Below are 14,941 nucleotides of genomic sequence, written 5' to 3' on the forward strand. Positions count from 1 at the left end.
ACTTGCTAATAGAAAAGGTAAAGAGGGCGGGCGGAGACCTGACAGTCCATTACAGAGCACCGGCAACAAGGTTGTTGTAAAGGTACAGCAACTGCATACTGCACACCAACCAGGTTAGACAAGCCTGTAACAGAAAAGCACCGTCCAGTCCCCTCACCCCGACTTAACCTGCTTTGCCCCCGTTTCCCTGCCTCTTCATAAATCACTAAACGTTTACAGAAAAATCTGCTACTTTCCCACTACTTTTATCAGTGATGACAACTGCAAAGATACCCTGAATCTACACTGAGCACAGTTTTGTTATTGGATGCTGTGTGGAAGTCATAATGACTTTCATAAGCAAATGGAGTTTGTTAAGATTAATTAAGGACAAATTAGGTCCTGGCTACAGGTAGACCTACAGGTGGGTGCAACATTTTGGTGGGCTGCAGCACCTAGCACAGGAAGGACTGCACACTTTGAATGCAAATGTCATGCAGTCAGTTGAAACACTAAAACTAAAATGGCGCTTGTCTTTACAAAACAAAAATCCACAGATTAATTGATTAATTGTTGAAAATCTGCTTCAAGTAGCTATAATTATAACCCTTATAAAGTCATCGTGTTAGCACATTATCAATCATTGCACATATAAAAAAAAAATAGTATGTGACAAGTAGTTTTTTGACTCTTGGTCTTGCCTTTAGGCTGATATCAGTGATTCTTGTGAATTGTGAACAGGCACATGGTCAGACAGATGTATGAGCTAAAAATCAACAATGTGAATGTGAGTTTCAATGGCCATCTATCCTTTGATAGCTACAATAATTTCTATCCTCCCATGACCCTGAACTGTATAAGCAGTGAAGAAAACCGATGGATGGAAGGATTGAAATCTTTTTGAAAGCACATCGAGCGAGTTTATATAAGGTCCAAAAACATAAAACGCTTTCCAGGGTTACTGGGTTCACTAGCACTTTGTAATGTCTCCTCCCAGGCTGCCTCTCTGGTGTAGCATGGACAATTGATTAACACTAGTGCAGCAGCTGCTTGTTCCATCATGTTTCCAGTATAATTTCAGGGTTGCTAACATACAGCTACCAAAACAAGATGATACTGCCTTTGTTACTGTCAATTCTAGCATAGATTACACAGTCACACTAGGTTGTTCAGTATTGTGTTCGTATTTGTTTCCCCTTCAACTTGCTTTTGAGAAACTGGAGAAAGGCTTCCTTACAGAGAGCTAAGCTAACCCGATGATGACATGACAGAATGCCTGGATTTGAGTATTTCATCACTTCTTTCACATTAATGAGAGCAAAATTTTAGTATTTTCTGTCATTGACAACACTGATGACGATCTACTGTAATACTGTTTAAAAAAAACAAAAAAAAAAAACTAACATACAAGCATTACATTGCTTTCAGTGTCTGAGACAACAACTGGGAGATGTCCTCTGGATAAACCATGTGTTTGCAGGATTGGAAAGTACCCTGTTTAGACCTCTTCTCAAACCCCCCGAGGGAAATGTTCCAACAAAACTCTGACCTTGCTGGATCTGATCATTTTCAGTCTCCAATGAGGCAGCAGAAAGGACAAAATGAAAACAGACACAGACAAAAAGCCATGTATATCAAGCAATCACACAAAACACTGATAAAGCAATCATCTGTTCCATTTGGGTATGAGACAATGGGTGTGGCCTCTGTCACCATGGCACACAGCCTCTGGTAAAACCAAGTACTGCTTATCAGATAGGAGCTTCTATTTCAGCTTCTAAATTGAGCAACTCATTAGCATTTCTTGAATCTAACAGATTGGCAGCCCAACATAACAACGTTGTGCACAACAACCGCGAGCAATGCATAAAACCAAGCCGACTGCAGTCTCAGACAGTTAAACCGCAAATTCAGTGAGATCACAAGATGACACAGATTACGTTTGTCACTTTGCAAGAACTTACAACATGTGTGATTCTTCTTAATAAGAAACATGTATCACTTCTAAAATCTCTCCTACAACACGACTAGCACATTTCTGTGTCGAGTTGCATGATAAGACATCACTAAGTGCCAGCACGAGTTCTTAGACTCTTTACACCAAAAACCATCTCTTCAGCATAAGAGGCTGCCTGCTACATTTGCCGTACAAACACACCAAAAACAAACAAAAAAGGCCATTTAGATAAGAAACGGATGAATTCATGAGGCGATATCTCTACAACACCAAATCACCAGTGCAACACAATGCAACAGACATTTTCACTTGTTCTCTTACAGCTGCAATCGTCTCGCCAAATATGAAGTTTTCTATAAAACAATGGGAATGGGATGGGACAGCTCCGACATTTGGACCCAATCGGCCAAATTGTCACTCAAAAAGCTACATCAACTATCGCTGACAACGGGCAAATCGAAGGTGCTGGTGTCTTTAGCCACTTTTTGTTGGTCTGCGTGTGCCACGTGTCAGCAGCAGTGCACCAGCTGCTCCACACTAGTCTGTGACCTAACCACAGACTGTGGTTTAAATGAGATGGCACGAATGAAAAGTTCCTCCTCTGATGCTGCTTTGTCCTCCTCTCTGTGTCATCGGGACGCTTTTATTTAGTCAGAGTCAACTCTAGTAACATTCTCATCGTTAGATCCACTCCTCACGTGAAAAGGTACACGCAGAGCAAATAAGAAGAAACTAGTGTGGCGGTAAACGACTGTAAAGATGCTTAACAAGCACAAATAAGATCAAATAAGACCTGAAGTGAAACGACTGAACTGCTGCATCGCTAGTTCTGGGTAATTCAGAAAATCTGAGGCAGGACTCAGATATGCTCGATGGTGGGTGTTACGGATGTTTGTGTGGCTATTTTTGCTGGTGCGACTACCATAGCAACAGTAACCAACCATCACAAAGCAAGGTAGCTGAGCTTCAATTAAAAGTTATCAGCCAAGTTAGCTGCCTGTTAGGAAATGCGTTCATTTAGAACAGGCTGATTAGCCACTTCAGTGATCAACTTCTCCATTTTGATGCTGAACTATAACAGACAGCCACTTTGCTCTTTCTGAATAAATGCATGAGATTTTTTGGCTTAACAGGCAGACTGGAGCATTTGAATAAACATATTTGATTGGCTGATACCTACACTGGCACCTCAAAAACTGGATTTTTCTCAGCTTTAAGTGCAAGCAGCACAAATAAAGTTTCAGTAAATAAAAGCAGCTTAAGCAATCATTTAGTTGGAAAATAAATGCCCAGAAAAGTGCAGTGTGTGCATACTCACGTAGGAAATGTTTCTCCAATAAGGCAATTTCCAAATGACCCTTGACTTCGTTGAGCCGCTCTGACTCTGACCTCTGGAAGTCCTGTATGGCTGCAGCCATAGTGGGAGACCCCGAACCAGCCTGTGCACACAGACACACACATTCATTCATGCATACATACACAGGCACGCAGGCAAACACAAACAAAAACAGAGAAACAACAAAGAAAATCAGATTTGAATTCTTATTTCCATGCACGCGACACAAAATCCACACGAGAGCACAAGCAGGGAGATCCCATATGATCGAATACACACAGATTAGCTTGGTGCAGTGACTCACACCAATGTTTCCTCTCCTGGTTCGAGTCCAGCAGGAGCGAGATAGCAGGAGGAAGGCGAAAAAGAGGAGAACCCCCCCACCTCTTCTGACTACAGCAACACTGATGACTCAAACAGCAATGACTGAGGGATACAACCCTGACACACAGGGAGAGTAGGTGGACGAAATGTATGGCAACGACTGAGAGATGATGACTGTGTGTGAGAGAGAGAAGGGAGCGGGATGAGAAGGGTAAGGAAAAAAAGGGGAGAGCGGGTGATGAAGGAGGAGGACAGGATGAGAGAGACGGCTGTGCTAGTGCATGATGAGCACTGCAGGTTGAGCATCGCTGCTCGACTATAGCGGGGGTCCTTTAAGAGACTCTCGCCACACAACAGACGCATACACTAACGCACACACACTGCAGCAGCTTCTCCCTGACAGCAACCGGTGAGGCTTGCATGTGCCTGCATAGACAGACTGCAACATCTCAAGCAAGGGAGACAGAGGACGCAGTAGCACAAAACTGATGGTGACCTAAAAAAAAAAGTGCTTTGGGAGAGAGCCAAAGTCTAACGACACCGAAGGCTGGTGAGACAGCGACGCCGCGATGGATAGCGCGTCCCTGAATACAGAAGCACTTCAAAGAAAACAAATGAGAGGCTCTCCTGGAAGTGTGTCACGAAGAAGAAGAGGGATGTTGAGTGAAAGAGAAGTAAATGAAGACAGCAGGATGAAAGAGAGCCAAAAAAGAGGCATGAAAGAGAAAGATGAGGAGGAAATGTGAGGAGAGGACAGAGGGGCAAACAGATGTTTTTTTGCTGCATTGCGAGCAACGATTCTCTTTAGTTTGGATTTTGGCGGCTTTGTTTTATGTCCTACGAGGACGCATCACTTATACACGCCTCTGATGCTTAAAGCAGGCGTCCGCTCACACTCATAATGTCCTGGTTATCAAAAGTAGGTCAAACGCTGACGTCACCCTGGACAAATATCGGCTAATTAATTATTGTGTTCCCCCTCTCTCCTTTTAATGAGCATGTGATGCGAGTTTAGGAAACCCTCCGTTTGGGAAAAAAAGAGAAACTCTCAATCTCTTCTGAGAATGCACGCTGAGAAAACTGAACAGATATAACTGTGACAAGTATGCAAATCACAGGAAACACCTCCATCTAATGAAATTCTCCAAGCAACAAGGTTGCTATATAAAGATCAACTTGTACTTTGCATCACACCCACTCAGCCTTCAACCATTTATCTGCAACCTCAGCAAAAGACTGCATAAGGTCACGCCCTGGAATCTATTTGAAATGCAATATTAATCCAGTCTGTCTGGTATAAAACAGAAGCTAAGAGATGTTGTTGAACTCATTTACTCCACCCAGATTTTTAATTTTAAATCCAACTGTTGAGTGATTTCTGCTATGAATAGTGATCAGCTTCAACTGACTAAAATTGAATTGAATTTTTCTTATTGCTGCTTAGTCATCACACCTTAGCCAGTCACGTCCGCCGGCCCTGCCTGAGCCCGGTTCTGCCAGAGGTTTCTTCCTGTTAAAAGGGAGTTTTTCCTTCCCACTGTCCTTTACTCATTGTTCTAATTTTGTGGGTTTTTGCAGTATTACTGTAGGATTCTTACCTTACAATATAAAGCACCTTCATAAACCTCTGAGTTTTAAAAATGTGCTGCCATTGTGCACTCCTGCAAGATTCAAGAAACTGGTTTCTTCGCGTCTCCATGATTTGCACCTTTTTTGTCTGTGACTGGATAACTGTGTGGGTGATCTGAGTCAAGGAGCAGATTTAACCCACTTCATCCAGGAGCTCTTTAGCTCTTCACAGACGGTCCTGTTTATTGAGCCACAACTCTCAGTAGTTTCTGCACCTCTCTGCTTCACATTAGCCATTTCTCACTTCACTTATTTTACAGGCTTCATGATTATACCGGCCCCCTCCATCCACAAACACCAGGATATAAATATGTAATTGTTCTGATCACAGTATTTTTAATTTTTTTTAAGAAAGTGAGGTGTAGAAAAATGGGGGGGGGAGACTAACAGTAGTCAGCTCCTAAAAAGTATACATAATAATAATAATAATAATAATAGTAATAATGATGATGTTTTTGGGGAGTATTCAGCTGCTTTTACTTGTTTAAAGCCTGGAAAGAGATGATGCTGCCAGCTGTTGGCTAGAAGCCCAACATGAATTGACAGCTGCTTCAAAATCCTGCAAAAACTGATACCTCTCAATCACTTCCTCAATATCTCTTTCAGCCCTTCCTGTTCGAAGGCCGGCTTTTAAAAATCGATATATAACTCGATCCATTTTCTTTTAGTGATACCTGCTGTACAGACTTTATGCCTGCTCGTGACTAGAAGTTGGGTTTGTTGCCAACCTTAAAGAGAAAAACTTGAAAGTCTAAATCAAGTCAGGTTAAAATGTCAAGTTATGACTGACTTACTCTGCTAAACTCTGCCGATGCAAACACTTCCTGTCTGACAGCACCTCCGTTTCCATTTTCTTCTAGCCTCTAGGAGAATATCATCAGAACAAGACAAATGCAGAGATGTCCTGGTTAGCAACAGCTTTCTTGTACAGAGGAGAGATTCGACCAGCTGCTAAGTGCTCTCCTACACTGTGAGGCAGGCTACTCTTAGCGCTTTAATGTAGGGGCTGGGCTCCTGCGCTGGAGTCCTCAGGTAACGAGACAAGTCGCCCTGAAAATGTCCAGTCCTCCCCGATTCAGAGTCATTTGAGAAGAGAGCAGCTCCTGGGATCTCACGTGCCGACTTCACTCTACTCCTGATTTTTAACTCTCTCAGGAGGCTAGAAGAGAGCCTCGCAGATGAAGGTGATAATAAGAGAGGAAGACTTCAAAGCTTTGCTCTGCTTCTGAGCACATCAATAGAGACCTTCTTTGTGTCTGACAGAGCAGCGGTCAAGCGGGCCGCTGGAGGTACTTTTTGATCTGTCAATTCTAATGAAAAACAATTAACAAATGTATTTGGGCAGCAGCAAAAAAAAACAAAAAAAAAACACAATAGACAATAGCAGGCACATGCAAGTATAGCAGCACTTGTTAACGAACATGCAGCTGCAAAGATAGCCACACAAGTATTATTTGTGCCTCTTCTCACTTTCACTTTTGTTTTTCTACCAGTGAAACTACCCACCCTCCCCCCTTCCCAAGCAGATTTGCTGTTAACCATGTGATTTCTAAAAAATGGCTCAGGTATCTGAGGTGTTTCTTGAAAAGTCACTTTAAAATCCAATAAAACTGATTAAAAATATACAACTTAGAAGGTATACTAAAAAAAGACACCGCTTGCCACAGCAACATCTTAAAGGGTGCTCACAGCTCCTCATACATGACAAATTTAAACCCACTCGGTTGTATTCTGTAGTGTTTACAAAGTATATAAATCAGGTTTGGCTACTGTTGACATTTCAAAAGGATGACTGTAACCCAGAGCTCAACTCTTTTGGATTTTTCTGCCTTTACAAAACTGATCTTTGGACCTTAATATGAAAAACAGAGAGAAATAAGAGTCTTGAGTTTAAATCCTGATGGTATCATTACAGGCTCAAGTACTCATGTCTAGTGAGTACATGCTTTGGCATTGAATGGCAGGTTCGAAGCTGTTCAGCGCTAACAGCTGGTCAAGTATTTTAAATGCATGACAATATGTAAAACTTAAAAGGAACAAATGCATCTAATTAAAATGCACACATGCAGCTGGAGGAAATGGAGACATTTGAATATATTGATGTCTACAAATGGAGATCCAATCAGCTGACACTTAGCTGCTCGGATGGTCCCGCGTCTAAATTTAAACTTGCGAGACATTTTCTCCAGGACACATTTGCCCTCTTTGTCAAACCTGCTCCTTCTATTTTGTCCTAAAACTACCCACAAAACTCATTTTTCTTCATTGGCCTCTGACACCGAGTTGCACACTGTGTCTCCTGTGCCTTTTTCAACTACAACTGTACACTTTTAGCACCTGCTAGCATGTACTTTACTTATTTCAAATCTATTCACTTGTTTATTTTATCGACTGTGCCTTTTTTCAGCACTTTGGTCATTTAATGTGCTTAATAAATACATTTATAATTAGATTTTTACATTATTCCTATTGGGTACTTTTAGTATTTTAAGGCAGTACAATTGATTCAATTTGTAGAGCTCGTTTTAATTCATGGGGTGACTTGTTATAGTCAGTCCTTTTTAGGTGATTAATGCTCCGCATGGCTGGCGGCAGAAGCAATGCTTCATTAGTTTGGTTATTTCTTTATAACCACAATATCCTGCTTCAGAATGAGAGAAAACGTGCTACGTAATGGCAGGAATACATAATTCAGGTCTAGTTTTTCACATTTGAATATTAACATTACATTTTGGTCATTGCCTTGGCTGAAAGAGACCATTACAATAGATAATGGCTACACTGAAAGTCCAACATTTGCGGTGATCAAGCTGCCTGATCCAGCAGGTAAAGTGAGGCCGGTGGGGTCGCACGCGCTCGTCTGCCCAATGACATCCTGTCTATTTAATATGGATGACACAAGCTAGTTTGTCAAGAAGTATCGGTGTATATATTCAGCAACCCAAGGGCACGCTCTTTTTAAACAGATGAGGCAATGAAATTAGGTTTCCACTTAGGCCATATGACCCAATCCTGAAGGGTAAAAAGCACACATCAGTGGTGCCACCAGGGTGGGCTCCAGTGTGACAATAAGGACCTCTTAAGGGTACTGTGGACTAAAGGTGAGATATCCACCATGCCGTTTAGGCTATAAGATACACAAGGGAATGTGGGAGAAAGTGCATGCCTCATGTGTGCATCCCAGCAGGGATGAGAGCAAGCTTGGTCTATTTTAGGGCTTCAGAGTGTGAGTCATCAGTGCTGTAATGTGGGTGATGCCTTCTCAGTGGGCTGATATGCACACAGGCAAACACCAGAGCAAAGACAGAAAAATTATATCCTAGCTCACAGGTGCACATGTGAAAACAAACACATGAAAATACAGACACGTTGCACATGCCTATAAAGTATGCTCAAAAGGGAATTCACGGCTAGATCACTCATTTGATGCGTGCAAGTTTGTGCAGGAAAACTCAAAGAAAGGCCTCATGAGCAACAGTTACCTAAAGTCTCTCTCTGAACAGAGACACAGAAGAAGACAGAAAAAAAAAAAACAATGAAAGGGGACAGAGATCTCCTGAGCATTTATTCAGGAAATGATACAATCAAGTGACTAATCTGGTGCATTTAATTATCTATCATTGCACGGCAATGACGACAATCCTGCCGTTTTTAGTCACCACTGAGGGCAGAAGAAAGCTTCAGATTTCAGAACAGCATCCAGCGTGGGGGGAAGAAATATCAGAAAACATGGTGTTTTTTATTTTGTCACAAAGTTTAGTCTTCTTACAGTTTCCTCTGGGTCTTGTCCATGCCCTCCCCTCTAGACATCTTGGAGTCCAATCTTCTGAGGCCAACTTCCTGTCCTCTCGCCTCCTCCATCACTTTCCCCGCTTAAACCATTTTTCATTCTCTACTTCTCACAAATGCTTCCAGTATTTAGGCTCTTGACTCATGCTGATGGCTATCTATATCTTATGTCCACTATTAGAAAAACCTCACTGCTGCCATCTCCTCCATTTTTCTTTTCATGATGAGCCCTCCCTTTTTTGTTCCTCTTCAGATAAGCAGAAAGAAGGGGACTTTTAAAAAGAGCAACATGGTTTTGTTTTTCAGCTGCAGCGCTCCTTAAACTGGAGAAGAAATTCAAACCAGCATGATAAAGGTAAAGCAAAATCCCCTGCTTGTCTCCCCCCTTTTTTCTGTTGAAGAAACACCAACTTCAGTGATTTAGCATCACACCCTTTTTAGAAGGACTAATGGATGAGTCACAAAACAACCCCCAAAAAACAAAAAAAAACAAAACCCTAAATCCTCCCATGTGTGTTTACCTTTCCATCACAGGACAAAAAAACCAAACAAACACAAAAGAAGAAAACAAAATGATGAGCACTCACGGGTTCTCGCAGGACGTCCTCTGTGTCACGCAGAGCTGCTCTCGGCTTCAGCTGCATGTCGTCGCTACATTCGTTGTCGGAGGCAGGTGGCGACTCGGCCAGATCCGGGAATTCGTCTCTCGTCCTGGGGCCTCGGAAGCGGATCTTGTCCAGGCGCTTTAGCATGGTCAACACCGCACACCTGGGCTTTACCTTAACATGGCGGACGGCAACCCTGCGGGCGCAAAATACACGGGCTGCTGAACAGGCAGTAAAGGACGAGTCATTAGCGCTGATCGGAAAACAATGTCTTTACTCCCCTGTTGTTTACAAAACTCACAGACCCACTGCAGTTCATGTAAACATGCTTTTCTTCATCGTTATATACAGATTATTGTTTACCGAATAGTTTGGTTTATATTTTACTGAATTAATTTGATGCACATACAGAGGAAGAGATTCAATTATTAGTTAAAAAATATTCACTGATTGTAACATAACCTTAATCTTAAATCTAAGAAATGTAACGTGTCACGCTTCTCTTCCTGTAAGGCTTTGCTTGATCCATTTTCTCACATACCAACACATACTACAGTCTTGGACTGCATGTTCAGGCTCCAAATTTGCCAGTGTTTGGATTTTCCTCCTCTTTTTAGTCTACACAGGAATATGGGGCCACCGTATCCTGTCACTCCTCCAGCAAACAGCAGATTTAATTCACATCAATAGCTGGAAAGGTGGTGCTGGTCGAGAGGGACTGTGGGAGGCTGTTAAAGGCTTAATGGTTGCGTTTTCGTGTCAAGGGTTGACATCTAATGAAGACAAGTGGGGGCTGTTTGAGTCATCATCCACTGCAGTAAACTTGACCCTTATGAAAGTAACGAAATACAGACAGGATTTACAAAGTCATCTACCAGCAATGTGCGAAACAGGTCATGATAGTTTAACAGGAACCAGCTTCAAAGCACAACAGGTGCTAAACTGTTTCTGGCAAACACATCACAGTGCTGTCAAGGCTGCTGTTTCACATCAATAGTGCCATCCAGAAGTATGTGATCAGGACTCATCGTTTCTAAACTGGTCCGTGTATGAAATGACTAATAGACAGAAAATAGAAATATTAATAAAAATATAAAATGTTGTGTTATTGTAGTGTTTTGATCTCAATTAGCAAAACCAACACATTTCTTTCAGCTTTATGTTGTTTCTAGCTTCCTGTTCCTTTATGGCGCGTGACAGAGAAGCGCTAACTAAAGGTGATTTGACCAACTGTAGCGAGCACAGTCCGGCAGATCGCGAATTCTTGAGACCAGTGCCGACACAGGCGTTTAAGGAATGCACGAATATAAATGTCACTGAAAAGAACGAATCGTGGGTTCATTTTTATTCGTTTTCCAGCAATGCATTTCACAATCTAACTGGCCACTTCAGATGAACACGTTACTTGGCTACATGTGCTGCAATATTATCAACTGACTGTTATCCTGGCCAGGCTCTAGCTGTGACTCACTGCAACTATCACGCACTCAGTGTTTCTTCCAGAAAAAGCTGTTTGGCCTGCTGGCTGCGAACAAGGATCTAGCCTACCGCAGCCTAACAAGTGAATGTAAGGGACAGATATCAAAACGAATGGTAAAAGGTAAAAAATGGTGCAAAGATTGGGATAGTATAACTTTGGACTTGGACAAACTTTAGCCCACTGTAGCTCCGCATTGTTAACTAGTGTAAGCAACAGCATGTGTCTAATTTAAATCCTAACAGGACAACAGAAACATGACAACACTATGGATGGGTACCACACTCTGTACTATCAACGAGTTATGTTGGTACTAACGAGTACTGATTCACACTAAAATAATCAGTACACCTACTCAAAAACAAAATGTCAAAAGCTGAAGAGTGGACTGTATCCAATAGGCTGAAAGCTAAATTAGGACCTGCAGCTAACTTTAGCACATCTGTTGCTGACTTATAAAAAAATGAAACCTATGGATGATGATGACACGTTTAGTGAGACACATGGAGACATGTGGGCAATCCTGGCTCAAGAGTTGGCAGTTTGTCTTATAATCAGAAGGTTGCCGGTTCGAGCCCCGGCTCCGACAGTCTCGGTCGTTGTGTCCTTGGGCAAGACACTTCACCCGTTGCCTACTGGTGGTGGTCAGAGGGCCCGGTGGCGCCAGTGTCCGCCAGCCTCGCCTCTGTCATTGCGCCCCAGGGTGGCTGTGGCTACAATGTAGCTGCCATCACCAGTGTGTGAATGGGTGGATGACTGGATGTGTAAAGCGCTTTGGGGTCCTTAGGGACTAGTAAAGCACTATACAAATACAGGCTATTTACCATTTACCTCAACAGCTTCAATTACTCCTGTAATCAAGTAGACAGCTGGATCAACTGTCCTTTAACAAACAGGATTTTTTTTATGGCTACACTAACATTTCCTATCAGCACGGTAAACAACCTTATGATTGCCTACAATCCAGTCAGACCTCTCAGGTCATCAGGTTCAGATCTTTAACTATACCCAGAATCATATCCAAGTTTGCTGAAGGTGCTTTCAGTTAATGTGGTCCTGTTCTCTGGAACAACCAACCTGCTCACTCGAGATCAATTACATCTGTGTTCGCATTCAAAAACAGACTCAAAACCACACAGGCCTACAATTAATAAGTTTTGCTGTTTTGTTTTATTCCGTTTTGCTGTTTTCACTGCCTTAAAGCAACGTAAACCTACGCAGTTTTTTAAAGTTTCTTCATTTTCTATGTTAAGCACATTTTGTTTTCATCTAATAAAATCTGTTATATAAATAAAACTGTTATAGTTACGAGATAATGAAAGGTATGAAAGTATGTAACCACAACCACTAACAGTCTAACATTAACATTGTGGCGTGCACAAACTGTGTCAGTTAACATCAAAGACACGATCAGACAGCTTCATTCTGTCGCTCTCACCCAAAGCTTTTAGTGCACCTGCTCTGCAACGTCTCAATATGCTCAGCTCTTCACCTGCATCTTATCAATATTAATTAAGTAAACTGATATATTTGGATTTATTGATTATTATATTACATTTTAGTTGTTCTTTTTGGCAGACACCTGAAGCTAAGCTATCGTTATCATATTAGAGCTAGAAAAAAAAAGAAATAAACACCGGTGCATCCCTAAGGAAAGCCTCTTAAAAATAAATATTTAAAAAGAAAAAAAAATCCCTTATTGTCGGTGGAAACCCCGATCAGTTTTTGCAGCTGAGCACAGACCCCCAGAATATATAATAAACATGGCTGTGATAGACTAGTCCAACTTTCTTACTCCTTTTATAAGAGCTCAGGAGAGGCAGCCTTAGCTACCAACCTGCTTTTCTTATTAACTCCCCATTTGTTTGTTACGCCTAAAGATTGAATCACTTCTGTCTTATTGCAAATACTGTAAAAACTCTTATTTCATCAATCCTCAGCAGCCGATCCCTGCACAAGCAACAAATTGATCAGACCTGCCATTATGAAGAACATTCAAAGGCCTTTAAACAGCGTGTTAGGAATTATAATTTGCTACAGTGGGTAACTCCTCTGAGCCCGCATAAAGGGGACTCGTTTGAAGCTCATTAGATTGAAGCACAAACTTCATAAAAGTCTAAACACTTCAGTGGAGAGCCGCACTAACAGACTAGACTACACATCACTCCTCGTGTCTAAGAGGAAATAAGACAAGGCAAAGACGTAATCAAACAAATGACAATTAGACTGGCACTGAGGCAGCAAGTCTAGCAGTGAATTAAAGACAAGAAACAGGCCACATGGGCACATGTCAGTGGAAATTACAAACGTGACTGGTGGGTTTATCCCCGCGCCCCTCCAAGGGGTGAATGGAAACCTGCTGAGTGGCAGGTTAATAAACACTTCCCTCCACTTGCCTAGACACCTGTCACGCTAGAATCTGTTCTCGCAGTAACCACCCAAATCCACTCACAGCATGCTCGGTGGATCAGCTCAGACGGTCCCTATAGTCAGCTCAACCAGGCTGTTGATTACCTATAATACAACACAATCAATAGTGCCTGCTGGAAAAGAAAATAGAGGCACATTTGGATACAACCCCAGAAACTGACATTTTCAGTCAGAAAAATGTCAGCGAATGACGCAGCATTCAGTCTCAAGGCAAACTCCTATTCAAGCGCACATTGCGTGTTCCCATGCTATTCTTTGCCTCCTTTCACCGGAGTGTTCTTCAGGCTACCTCCTGTTTACTTATTTCCTTTTTAAAAGGTTCTCTTTCTCTGGTCCAGGAGCAGCCTCAACCACAGCAGCTTAAATAGGAGGATAAAAAGATGAAAAGAGAGGACAGAAGGAGGAGGAGGAAGAAGTGGAGGAGGAGGAGGAAGGGGCTTTAGCTCAAGGTCTGATCGCTGCGACTGTTACTGTGGGTATACACACAAACAGCCCTCATGAGTCATTTGCTCGGCTATGTACAAACACAAAGACACCTCGGCCCACCTTTACCTAATCATAAGTCACCGTGAACACACCAGCCAGGGGAGAGAGCCTGGTGCTGTCATAAAACCAAACAACAGAGCAGCAGAGAGATGCGCAAACACACATATGCACATAAAACAAAATTACAATGGCTGAAATGGTTTATTATTGTATGCCTTAGTTAAGGGTGAGGAGCTTTACAAGCCTGGTGTATTAAGGCATAATACACTTTGTGTGTGTGTATACATGTCTGTGTCTTCTTGGGATATCGCCTGCTAATGACCTTAATAGCCTGAAGTTACTCGTGGTCATGTGGGTCACGCTCGCTACAACAGCCAGACATGGTCATGCTTTTGCAGGCAGTCTTATGCCCTTTGGTCGACTTACTCAAGAGTTATTTCTGCAACTTGTGGTTTCCCATGGAGGTGAAACTAAAACTAAAACTGACATTTTACACATCTCAAAAGCACTCAGTTAAGTTTTATTTATATAGCACCAAATCACAACGACAACAGGAGTCTCCAGGGGCTTAATGCTGTAAGGTAAAGACCTTACAATAATACAGAGAAAACTCCAATAACCAGACAAACCCCTAGCAAGCACTTGGCGACAGTGGGAAAGACAAACTCCCTTTTAAACAGGAAGAAACCTCCACCAGAATCAAGCTTAGGGAGGGGCAGCCATCTGCGACCAATTGGGGGTTAGGGGAAGGAGGCGAGAGCAGAGGCCTCCTGCCTACGATAGCCGGAAAACTCCGACAATCCATCAAGCGGTGCAGCTTCGTAGCTTAGCAAAGTCGTACCAAAACATTTGACAGATTTTCGAGCGCCGTGTACATATAATCATTTCGAGGTCAATAAACACAACCAGAATTCCTACATAAGGCACAC

At 42.2% G+C, this 14,941-nt stretch overlaps 1 protein-coding gene across 4 annotated transcripts in view; it reads right to left on the reverse strand.

Annotated features, from left to right (window-relative positions):
• gramd4a (GRAM domain containing 4a) overlaps positions 1-14,941 on the reverse strand; it is a 50,189-nt gene that overhangs the window by 29,502 nt on the left and 5,746 nt on the right. For 3 of the 4 annotated variants that reach the window (XM_042217864.1, XM_042217861.1, XM_005915705.3), the window contains 2 exons: positions 9,602-9,815; positions 3,255-3,375 (listed from right to left, as the gene is read on the reverse strand). In XM_042217864.1, coding sequence (XP_042073798.1) covers positions 3,255-3,375; positions 9,602-9,815 — 335 coding nt within the window. Of the gene's footprint in view, positions 1-3,254; positions 3,376-3,576; positions 5,587-9,601; positions 9,816-14,941 lie in introns of those variants that run through there. The other variant, XM_042217868.1, reaches the window with a different exon arrangement.

The sequence above is a fragment of the Haplochromis burtoni genome, unplaced genomic scaffold (assembly GCF_018398535.1).
Source record: "Haplochromis burtoni strain Fernald_Lab_line unplaced genomic scaffold, NCSU_Asbu1 Contig_14, whole genome shotgun sequence".
NCBI lineage: Eukaryota > Metazoa > Chordata > Actinopteri > Cichliformes > Cichlidae > Haplochromis > Haplochromis burtoni.